At 39.2% G+C, this 24,675-nt stretch overlaps 1 protein-coding gene across 1 annotated transcript in view; it reads right to left on the reverse strand.

Annotated features, from left to right (window-relative positions):
* CNTN5 (contactin 5) overlaps window positions 1-24,675 on the reverse strand; it is a 1,155,131-nt gene that overhangs the window by 470,926 nt on the left and 659,530 nt on the right. Inside the window, exon 4 of the mRNA XM_080642588.1 lies at window positions 8,418-8,639. Coding sequence (XP_080498714.1) covers window positions 8,418-8,639 — 222 coding nt within the window. The remainder of the gene's footprint in view (window positions 1-8,417; window positions 8,640-24,675) is intronic.

A 24,675-nucleotide genomic window follows, 5' to 3' on the forward strand; every position in this document is an offset into this window, starting at 1 on the left:
TTCTGGCTATGAAGGACAAACTAAATATATACAAAAAGTTGAAGAGAGAGAGATAGAGAATTTTGCCTGTGTAATTAAGATGGCTAAGTGAGTGGTAAGAGTTTTAAAAAGTAAACTTTAATATCAATGGTTTACTTATGTAAGCCCCCAAATTAATTTTCTTTCATCTGCCAAAAGGTTTATCTTTTCAAGTAATCTATCGAGAAAGCAAAGACTGTTTTATCCAAATAATTTTCTGTGTTTTATGTTGTCTGAACTAGGTCTTTGATTACTTAAGAAAACTGAATCTTCTCAATAGTTAGAGCTAACCTTCTGTAATTGTCTTTGAAATCTTTTGATGTCACTTTGGTCAAATAATTAAGTATTACTTCATAATAACTTGTGATCCTATTTGTCAAGTGCTTTAGGACCTTTTGATATTTTGACAAACTTCGTAAGAATCAAATTCTAAATAGTCTTTTTTGACCCCAAACTAACTTTGATATTTTTCAGAGGGTTCAGGGAAAATATCAAAGGATTTGTCTCTCTCCTTATAAAAATGGGAGATTTTGAACTAATTGGGCTTATTTGATATGTTTAATTACATGGGTAACATCATCAAATAAGAAGTAATAAGTCTTCGTTACATTGTGTCTGTACATGTTCTACGAGTTTCAGACATTCTGTAAAATTCCTGGAAGTCTGATATATCCTGGCATACGATGTCTGTCATCCAAACTGAGGCTCACACTACAAGGACTGAACCTGAGTAGCAGGGAAATGCCCTGGCTGACTTTCATGCAAAGGCAGCAGCAACAGAATCTATAATGACTGTGGCACATGTGGATGTGGTCCATTCAGCTTCTGCAAAAATGACCCCTCGGTGCCAGACTTGGCCATACTGATGTTTTTGTAACATGGCAACAGTGTGCTCCTGAATGAGAGAAATTAAGATGGATTTAAAAATGGCTATCCATTAAAAAAATAGTCAAGGCTATGAAAATCCCAAGACAGCCACATGGTGCATCCATGCTCCCTGGTAAACCCCACGTTGGGGTTTTTTGCATTCTTTCTTCCATCGTAGTGAGTTTAAGAAAAACTATTTGGTCCCGAGCGGCCTCAGACCTCCTTCCTCTGAACCTTTTGAGCTCCTGCCACTTAATATGGGTTGTTGTAGCATGTATGTTTTCCTGCCGCAAGGCTGATGGCTTATAATGGCAAAGAAAATGTGTTTTCATTCCACACAAGACAGTCACTGGTAGACCAGTGCCTACTGGTATATAACCCTCTGCTGGTCCCTTGTTGTCTCCTGCTAATGTCATTAGTTATGTAAGTCTTTAATGTCCTTTGCTTGAGTTTATTATTAACAGAGTAAGGAAGATTTTCCAGATCCCCATTCAAGGGATGCAGTGGTTACATTCTAATGCCTGGGCAATGGGTATTCTGGAAGCATCCTCAAAGGAGGACAGCCCTTGAGCCCTATTGAAAGGAATCTTAGCAAGTACTTGCAAGCATCGCCACTGCTGCAAAACTGGAGGTATTGAACCTTGGATACACACCTCATAACTAAAGAAGGCTGCACCTGGCCCTCACTGGTTTTGTTCAGTGGTTAGAGCATCGGTCGGCCTCAGACTGAAAGATCCTGGGTTCCATTCTGATCAAGGGTATGAACCTCAGTTACAGGCTGGATCCCATACTCCGTGCAAGGCACGTGCAAGAGACAACCAATGGATGATATGTCTCTCTCACAGTGATGTTTCTCTCTCTGTGTCTCTCCTCCTCCCTTCCATTCTCTCTAAAAATCAACGGAAGAAATATCCTCAGTTGAGGATTAACAAAAAACAAACAAACAAACAAACAAACAAACAAAAGAAGGCTGCACCTGGCATTTAATTCTGTATAAATGCTGGAGACCTTCAAAATTGACTAAGAGGAGAAGAGACGGACATCTATATAGACAACTTCCACCCAAGAGATCAGACTTCCTACTTAGCTAAATATGAAATCTTCCCTCCCTCCCTCCCTCCCTCCCTCCCTCCCTCCTTTCTTTTTTTCTTTCTTTCTTTCTTTCTTTCTTTCTTTCTTTCTTTCTTTCTTTCTTTCTTTCTTTCTTTCTTTCCTTCCTTCCTTCCTTCCTTCCTTCCTTCCTTCCTTCCTTCCTTCCTTCCTTCCTTCCTTCTTTCTTTCTTTCTTTCTTTCTTTCTTTCTTTCCTCTCTCTATCTCTTTCTTTCTTTCCTTTCTCTCTCTCTCTCTCTCCTCTCTTTCTTTCTTTCTTCCTTTCTTTCTCTCTCTCTCTCCCTTCCTTCCTTCCTTCCTTCCTTCCTTCCTTCCTTCCTTCCTTCCTTCCTTCCTTTCTTTCTTTCTTTCTTTCTTTCTTTCTTTCTTTCTTTCTTTCTTTCTTTCTTTCTTTCTTTCTTTCTTTCTTTCTTCTTCCTCTCTTTCTTTCTTTCTCTCTGCTCTTATACTGGCATTGACCTGAAAAGATAATGCCATCATGTGTATCTTCCAGGTCATTGCTAAGAGGGTAACCTCTGTAATTCAGAACAACTTTTTATTTCAAGTTATAAGAAAACCTAACTGACCCCTGGCTTGAATGAGCGACCATGCCTGACTGGATTTACACTTGTCGTCATGGTTATCTTTCTCCTTGGGTCTATGAATGCCTAGAGTGCTGGTGCACAGCTGGGCAATGCCCCTAACTGCTGCAAAAGAACCTGTTAGGTAGGAAGTTAGACATGAGTGGCTGGGTCAGGGCCTGTCCTGGGGTCCTGACAAAGGTCAGACCAACATTGCCTTTAGGCCACCTCTATGGACAGCCAGCAGCCAGCAGCCAGCAGCCAGCAAACTGCCAGCAGGCTGGTTCAGAACCAGCTGGTTCTAGGCACAAGCTCAGAGGAAAATAACAGGACCTCAATTTGACCTTACTAGGGTCCTGGACTAATTATAATTATAATTATAATTAATTATAATAAATTTTGCATTAAGAGATTTTGACAACCTCTCCTCGCTATGGTTTTTCTGCAGTGCATTATGGGTAAAGGCATGGGCAGAAGAAATTTAGTTATAAATTTAGCCAATCATCCCTGACTGCAAATGAAATTCTCCACCCAGAAAATCCCTCTTTTAAGCCATGTAACACAGGAGTTCGGGGCCATTGTCTCTTTCGACTGGCCCTCTCCTTGCTTGGAGGGTATTTTTAATAAATCCCATTTTGCTTTACTTTCATTTTCATTGACCTTAAAATCTTTCCTGCGTCGAGGAGAAGAACCAATGTCCCAGCCAGTAACCCCAGTCAGTAACAAACCTACCAGGGGTATTTTCATGATTCAGAGTTTGCTAACTTTGGAGGGCCCTACTTCCCTGGTTAGCAGGAAATGTAAATGGAAATAACCTTAACTTAACTTGTGGAGACATTGGATAGCCCTTGGTTAATTTTTAGTTGAGCAAGAAGGTATCCGTGCTGTGGTCAACATCACCTGTTATACCTACATCAACACTTCTGGAGCAGTTGCAACTTAGTTACATAACAGACTGAGAAAGCCACTTAGCTTAAAAAGGTAATTACTGAACCCTTTGTTCACAGCAGCACAATTCACCATAGCTAAGATTTAGAAACAACCTAAGTGCCCATCAGCAGATGAATGGATTAGAAAACTGTGGTACATCTACACAATGGAATACTACACTGCTATAAAAAAGAAGGAATTCTTACCATTCACAACAGCATGGATGGACCTGGAGAGCATTATGCTAAGCGAAATAAGCCAGTCAGAGAAAGTTAAATATCACATGATCTCACTCATTTGTGGAATATAATGAACGACATAAACTGATGAACTAAAATAGATCTAGAACAGACCGTGCAACCTCAGAAGGAAGGTGGAAGGCGGATGGGAGGAAGGGGACAGGGAGTGAAAGATCAACCAAAGACTTGTATGCATGCATAAAAGCAAAACCCATGGACATAGACAATAGGGGGGTGAGTCATGTGCTGGGGGATGGAAATGACTAGGGAGAGGTCAGTGGGGGAAAATGAGACATATGTAATACTTTAAACAATAAAGAATTTTTTTAAAAGGTGATTACTTTAACAAGGGTCTTGCTTTGATTGGTTTGTGCCTTGGAGACTATGGCCCCAAAGTACATTCAAAGCATTGGGAATTATCCTATTTAGAGTTATCCTAATAATCTCCCTCTCACATGCTTGAAATGTATGTTTGCAAAAAAAAGGTATCCCTAAGACTGCAATATCAGAAGGGAATGAAGAAAAGACCAATTTAAGCATTTTCAACCTAAATCCATGGTCTGTGAGTATCCCTGGGATTAAACAGAAACATCATGGCCCATGAATATCACACAGGCTGAGTTTGATATAAAGGTAGGACATGTTAAAACAAGAAACAGCAGTCCAAATGGATTCACTTTTACTAAGCCATGTCACCAAAGCAAAATTTCATTAACTAATATAATTGCAGTTTCAGCCTCTCTTAGGAGTGGAATTTAAAGCAATCATTCTGGAATTTTCTGCTCAATGTTAGTGAGGTAATATGCAAGAAAAAAGAAACCTCTTCCATTTCCTAATTTTCCCTTATTTTCTTTTGCTAATAAATCCCCTGCCCCACCCTTCTGCTTATATGTATTAAAAAAAAATTCATGTTGTATAACCCCTGGGATGTTGCTTTACTCATCCTATATAATAAAGAGGTAATATGCAAATTAACCATTATGCCCTCACAAGATGGCTGCCTATGACCAGGCCGGCAGGTGGGTTAGTGAGGGATGACCAAATGACTGAACAAGCAGGCTGTGTGAGGCGACCAGGCCAGCAGGGGGGTTAGTGAGGGACAACCAAATGACTGAACAGCAGGCTGCACGGGGCAACCAGGCTGGCGGGGGGGCCATGAGTGGTGACCAGGCCGGCAGGGGGGGCAGTTAGGGGCAACCAGGCTGGCAGAGGGGGGCAGTTGGGGGTGACCAGGCCAACAGGGGGGCAGTAAGAGGTGACCAAGCCGGCGGGGGGAGGGGGTCAGTTAGGGGAAACCAGGCAGACAGGCATGTGAGCAGTTAGAGCCAGCGGTCCCAGATTGTGAGAGGGAAGTCCGATTGCTGGTTTAGGCCTGATCGCCTAAGAGGGTGCAGGCTGGGCTGAGGGGACCCCGCTCACCCACAAATTTCATGCACCAGGCTTCTAGTAAATTTAATAAAGCCAATTAAGTCTTCAAATATATTCAGTTGAATTTTGTTTTTTAACACTACTTATTCGCAGTGTGACCTTTTCAAAGATACTTACCTGCCCTTCAGTTTCCATTCCCATTGAAAACAGTAAGAATGCCCATCTATATCTATATATATATATATATATATAAAAGCCAAGCGACTGGAATGACAGAACAACAGGAACGACTGGTTGCTATGACGTGCACTGCGGTGGCCAACTGGCCCGACTGGCTCTTCCAACCGCCTGCAGCCCCTCCCCCCCCACTGTCCCCACCCTCGATCAGCCCCGCCCCTGATCAGCCCCCATCAGGGTGGTCGGCCTGACCCGACCAGTGCACAAATTTGTGCACTGGGCCTCTAGTATATAATAAAAGCCTAAGCGATCATTACGGCAGAACCACCAGAATGACCAGCTGCTATGATGCACACTGACCACCAGGGGGCAGATGCTCAATGCAGGAGCTGCCCCCTGGTGGTCAATGTGCTCCCACAGGGGGAGTGCCACTTAGTCAGAAGACAGGCTCATGGCTGGTGAGTGCAACAGCAGTGGTGGGAGCCTCTCTCTCCTCTGCAGCAGTGCTAAGGAGCAGCAAGCCAAGTGGTAAGGAGCAGCGAGCAGGTGGGCAGTAAGGAGTGAGGGGTCCTGGACTGTGAGAGGGCGCAGGCTGGGCTGAGGGATTCCACCTGCCCAGTGCACAAATTTTGTGCACCTGGTCTCTAGTCTATATATATAAAAAGCTAGGCGACCATCTCATCCAAAACAACCAAACAGATGACCAAACAGGCTGTGTGGGGCGACCAGGCCGGCCGGAGGGTTAGTGAGGGGCGACCAAATGACCAAGCAGCAGGCTGTGTGGGGTGACCAGGCCAGCAGGGGGTTAGTGAGGGGCGACCAAATGACCAAGCAGCAGGCTGCGTGGGGCGACCAGGCCAACAGGGGGGGCAGTTGAGGGCGACCAGACCAGCAGGGGGGGTCATGAGGGGTGACCAGGCCGGCAGAGGGGGGCAGTGAAGGGCAACCAGGTTGGTGGGGGGGGCAGTTGTGGGTGACCACACCAGCAGGGGGTGCAGTAAGGGGTGACCAGGTTGGTGGGGGGAGGGCACTAAGGGGTGACCAGGCCAGCCCGTGGGGGTAGTTGTGGGTGACCAGGCTGGTGCGGGGGCAGTTGGGGGCAACTACACCTGCAGGGGGAGCAGTTGGGGGTGACCAGGACAGCAGGGGGGGACAGTTAGGTGCAATCAGGCGGGCAGGCAGGTAAGCAGTTAGGAGCCAGTGGTCCCGGATTGTGAGATGGATGTCCTGGATTGGTGAGGGTGCAGGCTGGGCTGAGGGGACCTCCCACGCATGAATTTCATGCACTGGGCCTTGGTATATATATAAAAGGCTAATATGCAATGTGTCCCCTCGGGAGTTCGACCAGGAGACCAGGAGTTCAATCGCTCGCTATGACATGTGCTGATCACCAGGGGGCGACACGGAACGAAGGAAGGTCCCAGCCAGCAGCCGGAAGGTCCGGATCCGCCCTGATCACCAGCCAGGCCTAGGGACCCTACCTGTGCACGAATTTCATGCACCCGGCCTCTAGTCTTAACATATTTGTTGAGAGTATAATTGATGTAAGCTATCCAAAAAAGCCTGGCACAGAATGTGATAACAGTCACGTACTAGTGCTCTCTGACTATTAATCCACCTTGTATTGTTTTATTGATATATCCAAAAATGGCAAAGTTAGAGAACATTTAGAAAATCTTGTTCAACCCATAATGTTAATATCTGCAAAGCAGTCCTTCATTTAACTGATATCTTAGTGTTGGACATTCAAATGATTTCTTATTTTCCACTCATAAGTAAAGCTAGTATATAGTTATATCTCTGAGTGTATCATTATTTTATCATGCAGAATACATTTCTAGAAATGAAACATGAAATTAAAGGATATGGCTATTTTGAGGCTCTTAATATTTACTGTTAAATTGTCTTTCAGAAGTTTTATATTTTTTCTTTCAGTCTATGAATTTATTATTTAGTCTTAATCCTAAATCAGGTTGGTCTCAGATATAATTATATATATAAACATTTTTTGAAATATGTGTGGAACAGAAAACATACTTATTACCAACGAGGCCTTAACATTTTCCTCAGTTTGACTAAACTTCAGGCAGGTTTCTTACTAACTGTAGTCCCCTAACTCCCTTTTCTTAGAGCCGTGGTCGGCAAACTGCGGCTCGTGAGCCACGTGCAGCTCTTTGGCCCCTTGAGTGTTGCTCTTTCACAAAATACCACGGCCTCGGCGAGTCTATTTTGAAGAAGTGGCATTAGAAGAAGTTTAAGTTTTAAAAATTTGGCTCTCAAAAGAAATTTCAATCATTGTACTGTTGATATTTGGCTCTGTTGACTAATGAGTTTGCCGACCACTGTCTTAGAGCATTTACTTTAGAAAACTTTCAATTAAAATTCCTTCTCTGCCCCTGTGATATGTATTTGCTTCTAGTTTCTGGCCATTTTTAAAACCCAGGGATGTCTCTCTCAAAGAATGGAGCCATTCTTTGAAATGTAATTGTCTACTATGCTAAATGAAATAAGCCAATCTGAGAGAGACATATATCACATTATCTCACTTATTTGTGGAATCTAATGAACAAAATGAATTGACCAACAAAATAAGACCCAAAGCAGGGAGGCATGGAACAGATTGACATACCTCGATGTGGGGTTGGGGGGACAAAAAGAGATCAACCAAAGAACTTATATATTTATATGCATAGCCCATGGACACAGGCAATAGAAGGGTGAAAACCTGGGGTGGGGAGTTGGGCCTGGGAGGAGAGGGGTAAAGGGGGGAGAAATGGGTGATATCTGTAATACTACAACTAATATATATATATATATATATATATATATATATATATATATATAATTAAAAAAATTTAATTATCAAGAAAGAGAGGGCTCTATCTTTCAGTCTCTATAGGAGGGCAAGAGACTAACTTTGACAAACACCGGTTAGTAAACACAGGTGACCTAATCACATTGACCAACCTCTTCCTCAATGTCTTCCCTTTTATCCAGGTCTTAAAATCTCTGCAGTTTCTGTTTTAGAGGATTTGAGTTCAACCCCTCTCCACTATTGCAATAGCATTGACCCCTACTGCAATTGTCTTGAATAAAGTCTTCTTGCCTGTTTAACTTGAAACGGTATAGTTTTCCTCTGACACTTACCATCTTGTTTGAAAGCATCTGATGAATGATAAAGGTTGATGGGGGAATAATAATGTTGAGCTGTCCCTCGCCAGCTTGGTGAAGAAACACTCAGTGCTCCTAATGAAGGACTGCTGTATCGTGGTCTAGTCTTTGAACCAAACACGGATGAAGATGAACTCTTCTTAATTCTTAGCAAAGCAGCATATGAAGTAGGGAGACCAGGAAGAGCTCCAGAATATTCTGTAGAGGAAAAACAATAATAAAAAATGAATTCTTATGAAAATTATCTTCTGAAGACATTGTTGAAAACCTCCCTTGCAGCTGCAACAAAATGCAAATTACAATGAGAGTGTGGAAAAAGAAAATGTTACTTTTATATTTTAAAATATTTTCTGAAAATTCTACTAGTCCTAAATTTGTGGTTAAGGAGGAAAAAAGGGAAGAAGGAAGGAAGGAAGGAAGGAAGGAAGGAAGGAAGGAAGGAAGGAAGGAAGGAAGGAAGGAAGGAAAAGAAAGAAAGAAAGAGGGAAGAAAGGGAGGAAGGAAGGGAAGAAAAAGAGAAGACATCCAAAATTTGTCTTTACTTTCTTTGTCAGGACAATTTTGGAATTAACTTTTTGTTTGCCTAAATATTAAAATGTCCGTTTACATACAGTAATCAGTACCTTTTTATTATTAAAAAACGGGAAAATAAAAAAAATAGCATTGTAGATTATATTCTATAAATACAGATTAGAAAAATAAAAACAATATACATATATGATCACTATCTAAAATTTATCATAAAGTAGAAAATGCATCTAATGTATCATATATATTTTGAGTAGGCTATAAGTTATGATCATATTCTTAAAAAGCAGTCAAATTTACTATGCAATACAAAAATTTTGGATAAATTTGCTTTGTAGATTTTGTTGCATAATCTATATAATTTAATATTATCAAGTGGGAATACTATCAGGAAATTTCTGCTTTTATTGGTTACTGAGAAATGTCATGCTCATATTTTATTTTAGTGACCCAAACGTCCTATCTAATAAAAGAGTAATATGCAAATTAACCACCACTCCGCTGCACCCACAAGCCATGCCCACCAGCCAATCAGGAGACAGTATGCAAATTAACCTAACCAAGATGGCTGCGGCCACGGAGCGAGCAGGAGGCTTGGGTTTCCCCGGCAATGGAGGAAGCCAAGCTTTCCGCACATCCTGGCAGGCCCAGGCCTCCACTCAAGGCTACAAAGTTTCAATTATAGAAGATAAATAAATCCCAGATACCAGGGCCTCCGCTTGGGTTGCCGGGGGGTGTAGTCAGCCTGCAAACCACCACAGGCCCCTCGCCCAGGCTGCCCCACGCCCCAAGGGAACCTCCACCCTGATCCAGGACACCCTTCAGGGCAAACCAGCTGGCCCCCGCCCATACACCAGGCCTTTATCCTATCTAATAAAAGAGCAATATGCAAATTGACCATCACTCCAACACACAAGATGGCTGCCCCCATGTGGTCAAAGATCCTGCCCCCATGTGGACACAAGATGGCTGCCACAAGATGGCCAGCAGGGGAGGGCAGTTGGGAGGGACCAGGCCTGCAAGGGAGGGGAGTTGGAGGTGATCAAACCTGCAGGGGAGGGCAGTTAGGAGTGACCAGGCCAGCAGATGAGGGAAGTTTGGGGGACTGGGCCTGCAGGGAAGGGCAGTTGGGGGGGACCCAGGCCTGCAGGGGAGGGCAGTTAGGGGTACCAGGCCTGCAGAGGAGGGCAGTTAGGGGCAAACAGGCTGGCAGGGGAGCAGTTAGGCATCAATCAGGCTGGCAGGGGAGTGGTTAGGGGGTGATCAGGCTGGCAGGCAGAAGTGGTTAGGGGCAATCAGGAAGGCAGGCAGGGGAGCAGTTGGGAGCCAGCAGTCCTGGATTGTGAGAGGGATGTCCGACTGCCCATTTAGACCCGATCCCTTGAGGGGTCCCAGATTGGGGAGGGTGCAGGCTGGGCTGAGGGACACACACCCCGTGCACGAATTTCGTGCACCGGGTCTCTAGTTTCATTATAAAAGATGTGCAAAGTGGGTGGTACTAACACTCCTTTATATCTACAGGGGAGAATCAGTTCAGTATATAGATCAAATGTTTAAAAATACAAACTAATTGATGACTTCTCAAAAACAATTTAAAATTATAATTTTTTTCCTAAGCCTAATATCAATTGAATTTGATAATTTGTTGATCTTGAAAATACTTTTTAGAATCAGTCATTTTTGTTCAGGGTATCTGACATTTGAACTTAATTTCAGATAAAAAATAATTTATGTTGTTAGTAGGCTTTCTCATAATTAAAATAATTTAGAGTCATTATACTGCCTCAGAGATATTTTGGAATGCAAGAACCATTTCTGTGATTTGAAAATAACACTTTAGGTGTTAAGCATCAAATTAAGTTTAACATTTTCTTCTCTGTGAAATTGTCAACATGATTTCTCGGAAAGTTGAAAAAGTATATTTTCAGATTTTCTCCACATTTAACGTAATATGTGCAGCCCATGCCTATCAGGACCTGTAACGAGAATCATATCCTTTAGTATTTATGTTCAACCATAAGTCTGGCGAAGGTGGATCAATTTTAACTGAAAATAGCTAACCTCTCCCGGGCAAAGTCTATGAGAATAGATTATGGGTAGACATAAAGTCTTCTTTAAAACCTGGAATTAAATGCAAGTTTTGGCACCTAGAGGTATAAGGTAATGAAAAGAGAATGAGTTTTCCTTTAAGGTCGTTGGTAGATTTAGTCTCAGAACCTATTCATTTCTCAGTGCACTCTGTTGCCTTGTGTTTTAACTGCTTACCCTGCTCATACACAAAAAATAAAAATTAAAATTAAAAAAGAATTATACCATGCTAGTGTTAACAATCGGAATGGAGTGTGAGAATGTGGTTTATAGTTCTTAAAGCTAGATAAGATAAATCAGTGGGAAGCCAGAAGGGCCATAATGAGGTTCAAACGAGCCGGGATCAGAATTTAGTGACACATCATATGTATCTATCTATCTATTCATAGTTTGCCTGAGTGCTCCACACCAGGACTTCCTTTGTTGTGTAATCAGTTGCACCTGTTGCAGTGGATATTCCTCTTTCATCAATTAAAGTGAACTCTAAAGCTGTTACTAGAAATCTGAACATTTATGCATCAGTTTATGTATTCCACAAACTTATAATGAGAACTCAGTCTGGGCTACATTCTAGGGATAGGAGAAGATACTGCATCAGCCTTCAAGGAACTCATGCCTAGTGGAGAAGAAAGGCAACTATGCTTGCAACTTTAATCCAAGGTGATATAACAGCAAATTCACGGACCTATGGGCTCCCTCCCAAGGGCAAGGCATCTTCTTATTCAGCCAATGACTAACAGAAAATACTTTCTGCCGAAACCGGTTTGCCTCAGTGGATAGAGTGTCGGCCTGCGGACTGAAAGGTCCCAGGTTCAATTCCGGTCAAGGGCACGTACCTTGGTTGTGGGCACATCCCCAGTGGGAGGTGTGCAGGAGGCAGCTGATCGATGTTTCTCTCTCATCGATGTTTCTAACTCTCTATCCCTCTCCCTTCCTCTCTGTAAAAAATCAATAAAATATACTTAAAAAAATACTTTCCAAATGAAAGTCTGTCTAAATTCAGTCCTGAAAGACTGTTCGTGATTAGCTCAGCAAAGCTCTGAGGGGAGAAGAAAAAAATATTCTAGATAAAGGAAAAAAGAAAACACACGAAGACTTGGAAAGGCAGCATGACATGCTTGGAAGGTTAAGTAGTCAGAAGTTCGGAGCATGAGGGAGAGGAGAGAGAGGAGAGGGAAGGTTGGACAGGTAAGCAAGGGGCCAATGATGAAATGCCTAATACATCCTCTAAAATGGTATGACTTTGAAAAGACAGCAATAGGTTTTAGAAAGATCACTCTGGCCGCAGTGCCATTTGGAATAAAACAAAAAGAAAAAGGATTACTCAAGAGCCTAAAGCTGTAATAGAGGCAAAGATTAGCCAGGAATGAGGAGTTGATAATCTATATGGGAATAAAATTAATAAGATTACTCATTGATTTGATTGGAGGTAAGGAAAGGCAAGTAAATAACTGAGGATGATCTGTGCTTCTGTAAGATGGATAAGAATGTAGGAGAAGGCACCGGCTTGAGGTGAAATCTCATTAATTCAGTTTTGGGCAGGTGGAAAGTTGGAGGTGCTTCTAAGGCATTTAAGTTGATTAAAAGATTCTGTAAACATAAGGGAAATTCAGGCTCCTGAGATTATTAAATGATAATCAATTAGATGGTTATTAAAACTCTTAGAGCTGACAAGTTTGCCAAGGAAACATGTAAATTGAGAACTAGAGTGTTGAAAATGGAACTCTGAGGAGCACCGGCATTTAAGAGGAAAGCAGAGGTAGAGGTAGTAAAACCTGGAAAGGAAAGAGGGAAAGCTGGAAAGTGGGATGTCATTGAAGGGGAGGAAAGAGAGTCCACGCAGAGGAGAGAGCAGTGGACAGTGTGATGATCAGTGCAGAGACTTGCCCTGCAGACTAGGGTGCCCGGCAGTGTCAAGCTGTCTGGGATCTACACACAATGCGCAGTGCATGGGAACGTGAGTCAGAGCCAGGAGGTGAAAGGGACTTTCTTTTTTAAAATACATCTTTATTGATTTCAGAGAGGAAGGGAGAGGGAAAGAGAAATAGAAACATCAATGATGCGAGAGAATCATGGATTGGCTGTCTTCTGCATGTCCCCTACTGGGGATCAAGCCCGCAACCTAGGCATGTGCCCTTGACCAGAATCGAACCTGGGACCCTTCAGTCCGCAGGCTGACACTCTATCCACTGAGCCAAACTGGCTAGGGCAAAAGGATTTTCCAAGCCGGGAAGACAGTCTGGAACCCTAAACTGCCAATTCCACTGCATTAGACATACAGACCCGGGCCTTAGTCTGCTGCCTCCCTCAGTCTCCTGGCCTGAATACAATGGCTATCAACTCAGTGAGGCATCCCTCTCACACGTATTTTTTTAAGTTATTTTATTTTTTATTGATTTTTAGAGAGGATTGAAGTAAGAGAGAGAGACATCAATGTGAGAGAGATACATTTATCAGCTGCCACCCACTCTCGCCTCAACTGGGATCAAACCTGCAACCTAGGTATGTGCTCTGACCTGGAATTGAATCCCTTTTGGTGCATGGGACAACGTTCCAACCAACTGAGCCACTGGACCAGGGCTGATTCCCTCCTAGCTGCCAGCCCCTTTTTCTGACATCTTTAATTTTCCTACTCCTGAATCCCACGTATGGGGATCCTTAGCTCTGGAAAATAGATATATTAGCATAAATGAATAGAAAAATGGTGTTTCAATTATAGGACTGTTTTAACCCTCAGCTTTGAGAGATGGAATTGATATAACACATATAGGCTCTGCTGAGGGTGAAAAATACAGCATCCTCTTCCCAAGTTTAAATGCCAGCATTTGCATTTTTGTCCTTATTTAATTTCATCTCTTCCTCTCTAGGATCTCAACCCCTTCAAGAACCCATTCACTGTCCTGCACCCTCATCTTTCCTCAATTCCCTGCCTATCCTTACTCCCTTCAGTGTACCTTCAACCATGCTGTCCTTGCCTTTTATTTTTTTTCCTCAGGCTAAATCTCCTGTCTAGGTTAAATCAAACTATCGACACACTCTGTTCCTGGAGAAGAACACAAAATCATGCTTAAAGGTCTCAGTCCATGATATTCACCACAAGTGAGATTTCTAAGCTTCCTGGTAATACTGTCACATTTCCCTGGTCCCTTTCCTATCCCACCCCACTGGATACATTGCATCTTAGCCTCTGTCCTCAAGTGCCACACCGCCTTGGATTTCCTGTTTCATTGAGAAAACAGAAGCAATCTGAAGACAGGGTTCCTCACTTGCTCCCACCACTTATATGTACACCCATATATTCTACCTTGCTTTCACTGATATGCTGTGAATAATTGTGCATCTATTAAAGGTCACCTCCTCCACTTGAGTGCATTGAATCCCATTCCATCCCATCTTGACTGCACAAGGGTATCTTTCTAGAAAATCCCCTATACCAGAGTGGGCAGAAGTAGGTTCACAGTTGTTCATATGGAAATAATAGAAACAAATAATACAAGAATTAATATTACAAGAGTGAACTCTGTGTTTTGTGTACTCACAACTATAAACCTATTTGCATACCCCTGAATCTCCTCTTCAACATCCAAATTTTTGTTCCCCTGTAAGATCATTCCTATAACTATACAAAAATTCCTCTAACCTTTAAAAAAGGCTATCTTGATCTTATCATTCCTTCTACCTATTTCCTTTACAGCAACACTTCTTGAAAAGCACTATCGATGGTCAATGTGTTCAATTCTTCTCCTCCATTTCTCCCTTGAGCTTCTCCAAATAGTCTTGTTTATATGATTCCACAATAAGGAATCTTTTCAAGGTTAACAGTAACCAGGTCGTTGCTAAATCCAAGGATCATTTTTTACTGTATTAGACCCGATAGCAGTATTCAACAGTTAACTATTTCTTTTTACTTTAAACATTATCTTCGCGTGATTCCAGGCTCCTACAATTTATGCTTTTATTTCTATTTCACAGGCTATTCTTTATCTCCTTTGATAGTTCTTCTTTGTCTCCTCAACTTCTAAATGTTGGTATATTTTAGAAAAAAATATTTTCCATTTAAACTATCCCTTAAATGATTTTACTCATGAACATCAGCTCCCTCCCAGATGATTTCTAGCTTTACTCCAACCTCAGTAACTTGCACTCAGTTCTAAGACTTTTGCTATTCCAATATTTCCCTGTGCTCATTCTAATGCCTACATCTAGTTAACAGCCCTTTACTTACTCTCCTTTTGTGGTTCTGCCTCAGCTCTTAAAATATTCCTGATCTCTGCCACTGAAAAGCACCTTCTGAGATAGATCATTAAGTAAATCTTATTCAGGACTCAGAACCTGTTTTTAGTCACACTTCAAGGGCTGTCATTTAAGAAAAGGACAGATTGGGTCTAAATTCTGCACCCAGGATTTCAAAGAGGCTGAGTAAAATACAAATGCTAAGTGACATCAATGAACTCTGGGCTGGATTCCTCTCAGATAACTCCTTGTTTTCTTTCAGCAAACACAAACATTTTCTCCCTAATTCATCCCATCTTATTCAGCATGCATGTTTTTTTCAACAACTCTTTATGGACTTTCTACTATGTATTAGAAACTTTGAATACAATTAGTTGTGAGTAAATCACAAATGGTTCCTGCCTTCATGAAATTTACAATCTGGGAATATTGGTAAAGGATTACAAATTGGTAAAGTATTAATAGTAGAACATTAAATGAACAAGCTAAATTATTCTAAAATATATAAAACTAAGAACCGTGATACATAAATCAAGTAAAAGCAGAGTGCCTAGAGAGGAAACTTGCCAATATCATTTTTTTTCTTTTCTTACTTGGCTACCGTCGTGACTCAGTTCCTGAGAACACAACCCTTGGCTCTGGTGTGTACATCCTCCTAATCCCTGGCCTCTCATTTTATTGGTTTAGACTTTTGGATGAAAGAAGCTCTGTCAGTAATCCTCTGCAATATCCATTCCAAAGTTAGATGCCCGGATTTAAATCTGGACTCTACCTCACAGCAGCTATGTGGTTTTGAGCAATACATGAATAGCTCTGTGGCTCAGTGTCCTTGCCTTTAGAATGGGGATAACAACAGTATTTCTCTCTTAGGCTTTCATAGAGACAAAAAATATTTAATATACATAAAGCACTTAAAACTTTGGTTCATAGTAAAATGCAATGTCTGATAACTATTTTTAGTTACTTTTTATTATTATCTGCACTTTAGTTATTACCCTGTACTATTATATTATATGGTAGACATAATTGGATACTGGGCTATGCCTTCTACATCTGATTAGGTTACAAAATGCAAACATATAAACTCCAAATTTTAATAATCATTTTACTCTGAGGAATTAAAAGATTGGAAAATGGAAGGGAAATAATTACATTTTTTATTTTTCTTTTTTCTTTTTAAATATATTTTATTGACTTTTTACAGAGAGGAAGGGAGAGGGATAGAGAGTTAGAAACATCGATGAGAGAGAAACATGGATCAGCTGCCTCCTGCACACTCCCCACCGGGGGATGTGCCCGCAACCAAGGCACATGCCCTTGGCCGGAATCGAACCTGACGCAGGCCGACGCTCTATCCACTGAGTCACACCGGTCAGGGCCATTTTTTATTTTTCTGACAGGGGTATTCCTAAAAATGAATTAGAAAAACATGGCTACTAATGGAAATCATTGAGTTATAGATAACTCAATGCTTATATGTTCCTGTGTTTCTATTGGCTAAAGCAAGACCACCCGGTCTTTTCTCCATATTCCTGTTCAGGGTTGGAAAGAAAAGTGAGTCATAATTCCTTTTCAGAGAAATCATCATTAGTTGCTCCAACTTTTAATGAATACCTATGCTAAAGATGTCAGCAGAATCTAGCTATATGTTAATCATTTTTCTCTTCTATTTTCTCACTTTTCATAGATCAGACCTTAGGGAATATGAATTACAAGTACTTCTGAAGTGGTCTAGAGGTTTTGTGATAGAACTCAATTAACCTGGTGCTCTCACACCATGAAATTCCAGCTGGAGGTTGGGTCAGAGTAAATATTAATGCCTTCATTAAATATTTTCTAATCAAATGACCCTGGGACCTCTGGACTTATATTATTTAATAAAATTGTAGTCTATTAAGTCCGAATGACATTGCCACCACTTGCAGTTTAGGAACTAATAGCATTGCTTTTCATTACTTAAAAGGCCCTTTTATAGATATAACACTGCTATTCAATGTAAATAATATTCATGAAATAATGAATTAGAATTAGCAGAATAAGGATTTCTTCTGTCAATCTTTAACAATATATCCCTTACTATATTTAAAATGTCCTTAATTTTCTGACACCAAAAAAAAACCTTCAGATTCTTATCTTGTCCCTAAGTGTGAAAAATGTTTACAAGGAACTTAAAAATTCTTATAATATTGTTGATAAAACTAGAACATCACTACTGGATCCTCTACTTACATTGTTTCATTCACTTCTGCATTCAAAGCTGTCAATTTTTACAGCCAAAGATAAACAACACAAAAATTCATGAAATGACCAGTCTTTGCATAAATCCACTTATTCCCTATAGTTCTAGTTTGATTTTAAATATTTATTTAAGCTCTTATGTAAAAATAAGTATAAATAAACTATATCACCTAACGATATATAATGCTCTGAAGAGTATTCGTGTTTAATCACTGACTCGTAAGTCAGGGGAACAAATGTGCCACCATATATTGATGACTCAGGATGCAAAAAGAGCAGAAGTCATGTGGTAGCCAGGCCCGCAGTGTGACCTAATTTGGCATCAAAGTCAGCATAAAGAAATTTGGTATCTGACCTTTTTCAGGGTAATTGCTAAGGCTGTCCTCGCTTTGATGAGAATTAATGTTAACGGTGCAACTTTAGCCTGCTACTGCTTTATGAAGCTTGCATGGATGGATGTAGCACCTCAGCAAAGCCAGTCGTGTGAAGCATATTTAGAAATGGTAAATAATTGATAAATAACGTGCATCATTTCAATTTGGTTGTCGGCATCTGTGGCAGAGGAGAGTTTGAAATAGCCCAAGTCTATGTCTCAACTCAGCACTTTCTTACAGAAATGTTTTACGTGTAAACTTTACAGTCTTTTAGCTGCAAGAGCAAGACAGGATGTGCAGAGGATGAAACTCGCCATTTTTAAAGCACCAAAGTCAGACATGTAAACTGTAGTACTTCTAGAATATAAGGAAAAATATTTAACAGCACCACAATTACAGTGTTCTTTGCATAAGACTGAAAAAATAGATATATTTACAGGGTGAAAAACAACAACAACATAGCTCTAAATTTTTCTACCACTCCTCAGATACACTGTAAACAGTTAAAGTCAAAATGATTTAAGGTTTAGAGAACTTTATATTCTTTTCTAAATAGTGACTGCTAAGTTGTATGAATAGATATTGCATAAAACTTATTACATCTTAATAGGGGTATTATATATGCCTTTATTGCAAAAAAAATTTTAGAGAGTTTCTTGAAGTTCTTCTGTTTTGCATATTTTTTCACTCTTGCTAAAACAATCTACAGCATTTAGATGATATATCTTTAAATTACTAAAAGTATAAAGTGTGATCGCATTACATTTTTTATTTTATATTATGAGTATTGTTTTCTAATCACTGAGGAAATTAGTTAGGAAAGGAGCTAGTTGTGAAATATAACCAAATTAATTTAGTGATTAAAGAATTCCCTTTTGTTTTGGATAATTAAAGGTTTCAGTGAAGTTTTAACTTTGCAATGATTATATTAGCTTTTACCTTCCTAGTCACTGTGCATTTAGGATAGTTCAGATAGTATTTGATAATAAATCAAATAAAGCTGATATTGTTTAGCAATATATGCTGTTGTGAAAAAAATAATTAAACAAAATGTCTTCCTCCCAATTTTTGAGGAGATTTTACGGGAAAGTTATGCCTTCATTATATGTGGTGATGTAAAAAAATAAACATGTATGTTTCATTATGTCCCATGTTTTTGGTGCTGTTACAGATTTGTCCCTAGGATCTATAAAATGTTAATGCATTTCATCACTAAGTCACTGTGGATATGGGGGAGAAATTAAAGATGGCCATTATGCCGAAACCGGTTTGGCTCAGTGGTAGAGCGTCAGCCTGCGGACTGAAAGGTCCCAGGTTCGATTCCTGTCAGGGGCATGTGCCTTGGTTGCGGGCATGTCCCCAGTAGGGGGTGTGCAGGAGGCAGCTGATCGATGTTTCTCTCTCATCGATGTTTCTAACTCTCTATCCCTCTCCCTTCCTCTCTGTAAAAAATCAATAAAATATATTTAAAAAAAATTAAAATAAAGATGACCATTATGTTCATGGAATTTTAGATAGCTAAGAATAATCTTGAAATGCCATAGAAACACATAATGCAATATGAGATTTAGTATTTATTCAATATACACAAAATTATCAACTGTTGTATATGCCAAATTGAAAATTAACGATGGAATACAAAAAGCCATAAAACATAAAATCTTTGCTTTCACAGAGTTCTTATCAACTAAATATAGAATAGTGTAAACTTCAGGGACACCACTATATAATCATAGAATCTGAACAACACTCAGTCTGATATTGATAGCCATTCAGATAAAAAATATATATACTGACAGTTTAAGAGAAAAGGTTTGTCGTAAGGTTTCTTTCTTTGCAAATATGGGACGTGTGAGAAGTGATTTTCATACTTGCATAGACTGAAGCCATATAGCAGTAAGAGGGCAAAATGCCACACTCCCCAATTAGGAGAAGCAAGGCTTCTCCCAGGCCTGGTGGAATCCTCACTCCACGTGGGCACTAGCATGTTCAGATGTGTATCTCTATAGGGAAATTGGCAGGGTCTCAGGAAGCTGCACTTCCCACTTGGGCTGGTGCCTTAGCTCCTGCTAGGTGCAGCTGCTCTGAGCAAATCAGCTTCCTTATATATTTAATCATTAAAGGAATCCCCATGTTTGTTTTCTTCAGCTGTTTGTTACTCTTTCCAATAAGAACGGTCTCATTGTGATGGCCAAGCCACAAACCACAATATTAAAAGGGAGAGTGAAATAGATGCATAAATGGATTATGGCTCACTCCGGTAATTGTGTGGGAACATCTAGGAAGAAGCAATTGATACCAAGAAAAAAGGCCTTGGATGCCGAGTTGAAATTTGAGTTGAGCTTTGCTCATATCTCAACATTAAAAATAGTCATTTAAAAAAATGAAATGTCCATATGACTTTTCTTTTGCTACTTAGCACATGAAAAAGTCCTTAGAAATCCCTGCAAGGGCCCTTACTTATTGAAGTCCCCAAATGGCCACACTACAGTAAGGCGATTTTTCTTCAAAGGCAGTCCCACAGCTTTGACCGGCGTAACTACTACTATATGCTGGTGAGGCAGATGCTGAAGTAAACTGGAAACTATGCAACTAACTGCAGTTTCTTCAAAGAACACATCAAAAGACAATTTCTCAATGATTTTAGCAAAGTTAGGTGAATTCTCATTTAACAGAAGAAATACCTGCAACTCATTTAAATTCACTCATCTGCTGTGGTTGTGATATTCGAGCCTTAACTGACAGCTGATTTGGTCCAGCTATTTAGTTGAATAATGATGAAGACATCGAGCAGGCTAAAATGTTGCAGCCTGATTCATAATGTCACTCTGTCAGTGCCTCCATGTCTGCTTCATATCTAACAAATTCTATTTCCAGAAAGCAACTCCCAACTGTTATTTCTTGGCCCTTACAGATCACAACTCCACTACTTTCCAAATAAAAAATTTTACTTACATGTAAATTTAATTTCAGAAGAATAGGCATCTGGAATTTTCTCAATCTGTGAGTGTTTAGGTCAGCTGTCATTTAATCTTGGGTTCAGAGTGGTCATTATCTTAATGTGTTCTATTATGCGATAAATTATGGGGTTCAGCATCAAAAGGAATAGCAGTAAATTAAGTTTCCCATGAATTCTAATGTTAAACCTTCTAATTAAAAAATATATCCTCACTGTAGAATCAAAATTATCTCTAATCTTGGTATCCAGAAGTAGTACCTTTTGTAAAATCAAACTCTATTATTTCTCATTTGATTGATAGCCATATATACAGGATATTTTGTTTTGTTTGAAGAAAACAGGGATTAGTTAAACTTCTAATTTTTAATATTACATTGTAAATAGTAAATCCTTTTACAAATGTTCTTCAAAAGTGTTTTATTGATTACATAACATTCCAATGATGTGCGTTGTTATAATTTATTTAACCATTATTTATTTAATGATGTGATTATTTCTGTCATATATAATGCTATAGGAATATCTTTGTATATAAATCTTTGTATTACTAATAATTTCCTTAGTAGAGCATCATAGAAGTGATATTTTTTAATCTGAAATAGCTCTTGCTACAATTTTTTTCTAGGAATTTTACCTTAATTATATCCCTGCTAGCATCATGAGACAGCAATAATTTTAACATTATATTATCACATTTTGTATACCATTTTATTAGATGATTGCTAATGTCAATTATCTTTTAAATTTGCTAGTGAAAATTCTATTTCATTATTGTTTGTGTTTGCATTTTGGTTATTATATACTTCATTTTCTCACATGTTCATATTTCTTCCTTGAATTATATATAAAATAGTTTCCCTTTTTTTCCTATTGATTTGATTTATTTTTCTTGGTTCTTAAAAGCACTTTGTACACTATGACCATCAACAATTACATTTACCTTGGTGTGAATTTTTATTTGCTAATAGTGTACTAAATAAGAAGATTTATATTTTTGTAGGAAAATTTATTGATCATATTCTTTATGATTTAATGTATATATTTGCCATTTAATTTTTTGAAAATTTATTTATGACTGCTTTAAAAATCCATATGTAGAAATATTAGTCAAATTTACCATAAAAGCTCTACATATATTTACTTTACTTTGTCTCATTTTCAAATGCTAATTTAAAAGGAAATTCATATAAGGTGATGCAAGTTTTCTTTTTTTTTTCCAGGTAAGGGAAAAATGATTTTTGAATAGTATTATAAAGTTCAAAATATTTTTAGAATTTCTATGAAGTAGTGTCAATGTTTTAAAATTCTTAGGCACAAAATTGCCAAAGGTTGAGGATTGATTTGCCATGCCAGTGAGAAAGTCAGTGAATATTTAATTCAAATGAATAAAGAATAAATTTAAGCCAAAATCACAGACCAAAAAAACGCTATTTAAACTGCACCCTAAGATAACAAGAGCCTTTCAAAACTAGGGAGGGTCACATGGTTCTACAGTAAAGGTGAACCTGCTTCACAAAACAACATTAAAATCTGTGTTATCACTGCATTTTACATGCTGTCAAAATAATCCTTTTTAAAATTTTATTTGAGATTGTCACTAAGCCTACCTAATACCTTAGTGTTGAACACTTTTTTTGTGTGTGGCTACATGTTTTAATTTCATGACAATGCAAAAAATTTTGACTTTTTAGGTGACATTTTCCTTCTTTTTTTAAATGACAGTCAGTGGCTAAGGCTCAATGACATTTATCAGCTACCTAATTAAAATGTAGACACTTTTATAATAATTGCAAATGTGACCTTCATTTGTGTATTTTTGCTAGCTAGCATGTTTAGCCAAATGTCACAGAGGACCCTAATCCATTCTTTCCCATAATGTTTAATTATATCATGTTGAAAATGTTCATTCTTCAGTTACGATGGCTCATGAAATCCCACTTTCCCCCTGGAGAGTGGGGAGCTGTGGGTCCAGTGCCCTAATGAGCAGTGACTGCTAGGCTGTGTCTGCCAGCTGCCAAGACAACTAGATGAAAAGTCAAAATTCATTCCATTAACAAGTTGGTTTGACTTTAGGATGCCAAACAATAGCTCTAATTTGTTTTCCTCTGCACAAATAAGGAATTTGACATGGGCTTGATTGGTTTGGCTTTCTTTAAAAATAGCCCAGCTCTCTCCTCTCACTTTGCCATCTTATATCTAACTAGAGGCCCGATGCACAAAATTCCTGCAAGAGCACACCTTCCTTCCCCCGGCTGCCAGCACTGGCTTCCCTCTGGCACCAGGGACCCAGGCTTCCCTCCAGCCGCTGGCAGGCACCCAGGACCTGGGCTTCCCTAGCAGCCCTGGCTTCGTCTGGAAGGTCATCCGGAAGGACGTCTGGTCTAATTAGCATATTACGATTTTATTATTATAGATTGCCTGGGAGAAATCTCCTCCTGGGTGTTCTACAGATATTTGAAGCTTTAACCCAACCTCCATACTTTCCAAATACTACCATCTTCATACCCATAAGCACTGCTCTAGTTAACTTTATCTTCTAAATTCTCCCCACATCTTTCCAGGCCATGCTCCACAACTTCATGAAAGTGATATTTCTAGCATGGAACTGACCTTGCCTGCCCCAAATACTGCAATCCTTCCTTTAAACCTTCATGGCTAAGCAAACTTATCTTCAGAGAGATAAGGCCCTTCTTATCTATTTGTCCAAATTCATAATTCTCTTTCCTGTCTTCCCCTTCTCAAAATTTTTTAGAATATATATTTTATTGATTTCAGAGACAAAGGGAGAGGGAGAGAGAGATAGAACCATCAATGATGAAAGAGAATCATTGATTGGCTGCCTCCTGCACACCCCACACTGGGGTTCCAGCCCACACAACCCGGGCATGTGCCCTAACTGGGGATCAAACCATGACCTCCTGGTTCATAGGTTGATGCTAAACCAATGAGCCACACTGGCCAGGCCCCCTCTCAAATTTTAATCAATCAATATTGAATTACCTGCAGTTTCTCAAGTAAATCAGGCCATGTTTCCTATTGTGCCTTTGTACTTGCTATTTCCTTAATGCTGTTATGTGTTGATTATGAAGCAGTGAATATGTTATAAAAAATATAATTTAGGGGATGTTCTATTTATACATAACTAATCACTTATTTATAGAACTAAAGATTCATAAGTCATTTTACTTAATTTATAAAATGTAATTACAGTTTAAAGATAAAATCAAACATTTATTACATAAATTAACTTTTTATTATAGTTTTAAAAGTATTTTAGTCTTCCCATATTAAGAGATTTATTTATATTAAATAAACATATGGGGCTGATGTAAAAGAAATTTATTCTCTTGAAAAAAATCTTTGTATAGTTTTCAGATGATAAGCATAAAATTAAATCTATCATAATACCAAAGTGTATACTCTAGGAAGATATTTTTGGTACCTTAAAAAGCATCTTTCAGTGATGTAATGTACAATTTATGATACAGCTAACATTGCTGTATAATATATAAGGGAGTAAATCTTAAGTGTTCTCATCACAAGGAGAATTTTTTCTTTCTCTTCTTTTCATTTTATTTATTTGAGAAGATGGACATTAAGTGAACCTATTGTAGTAATCATTTCACAATAATAAATGTAAATCATCATGCTGTATGCTTTAAACTTATACAGTGATGCATGTCCATTATCTTCTATCTATATATATAAAAGGCTAAGTGAGTGGCCGTCAGACCGTCCAATTGGCCAGATGGCCAACCAGTGCATATGACATGCTCTGGCAATTTAAAAATAAACATTGACTCTTGCATGTGTG

This window comes from Plecotus auritus, assembly GCF_963455305.1.
Source record: "Plecotus auritus genome assembly, chromosome: 9".
Classification (NCBI taxonomy): Eukaryota; Metazoa; Chordata; class Mammalia; order Chiroptera; family Vespertilionidae; genus Plecotus; species Plecotus auritus.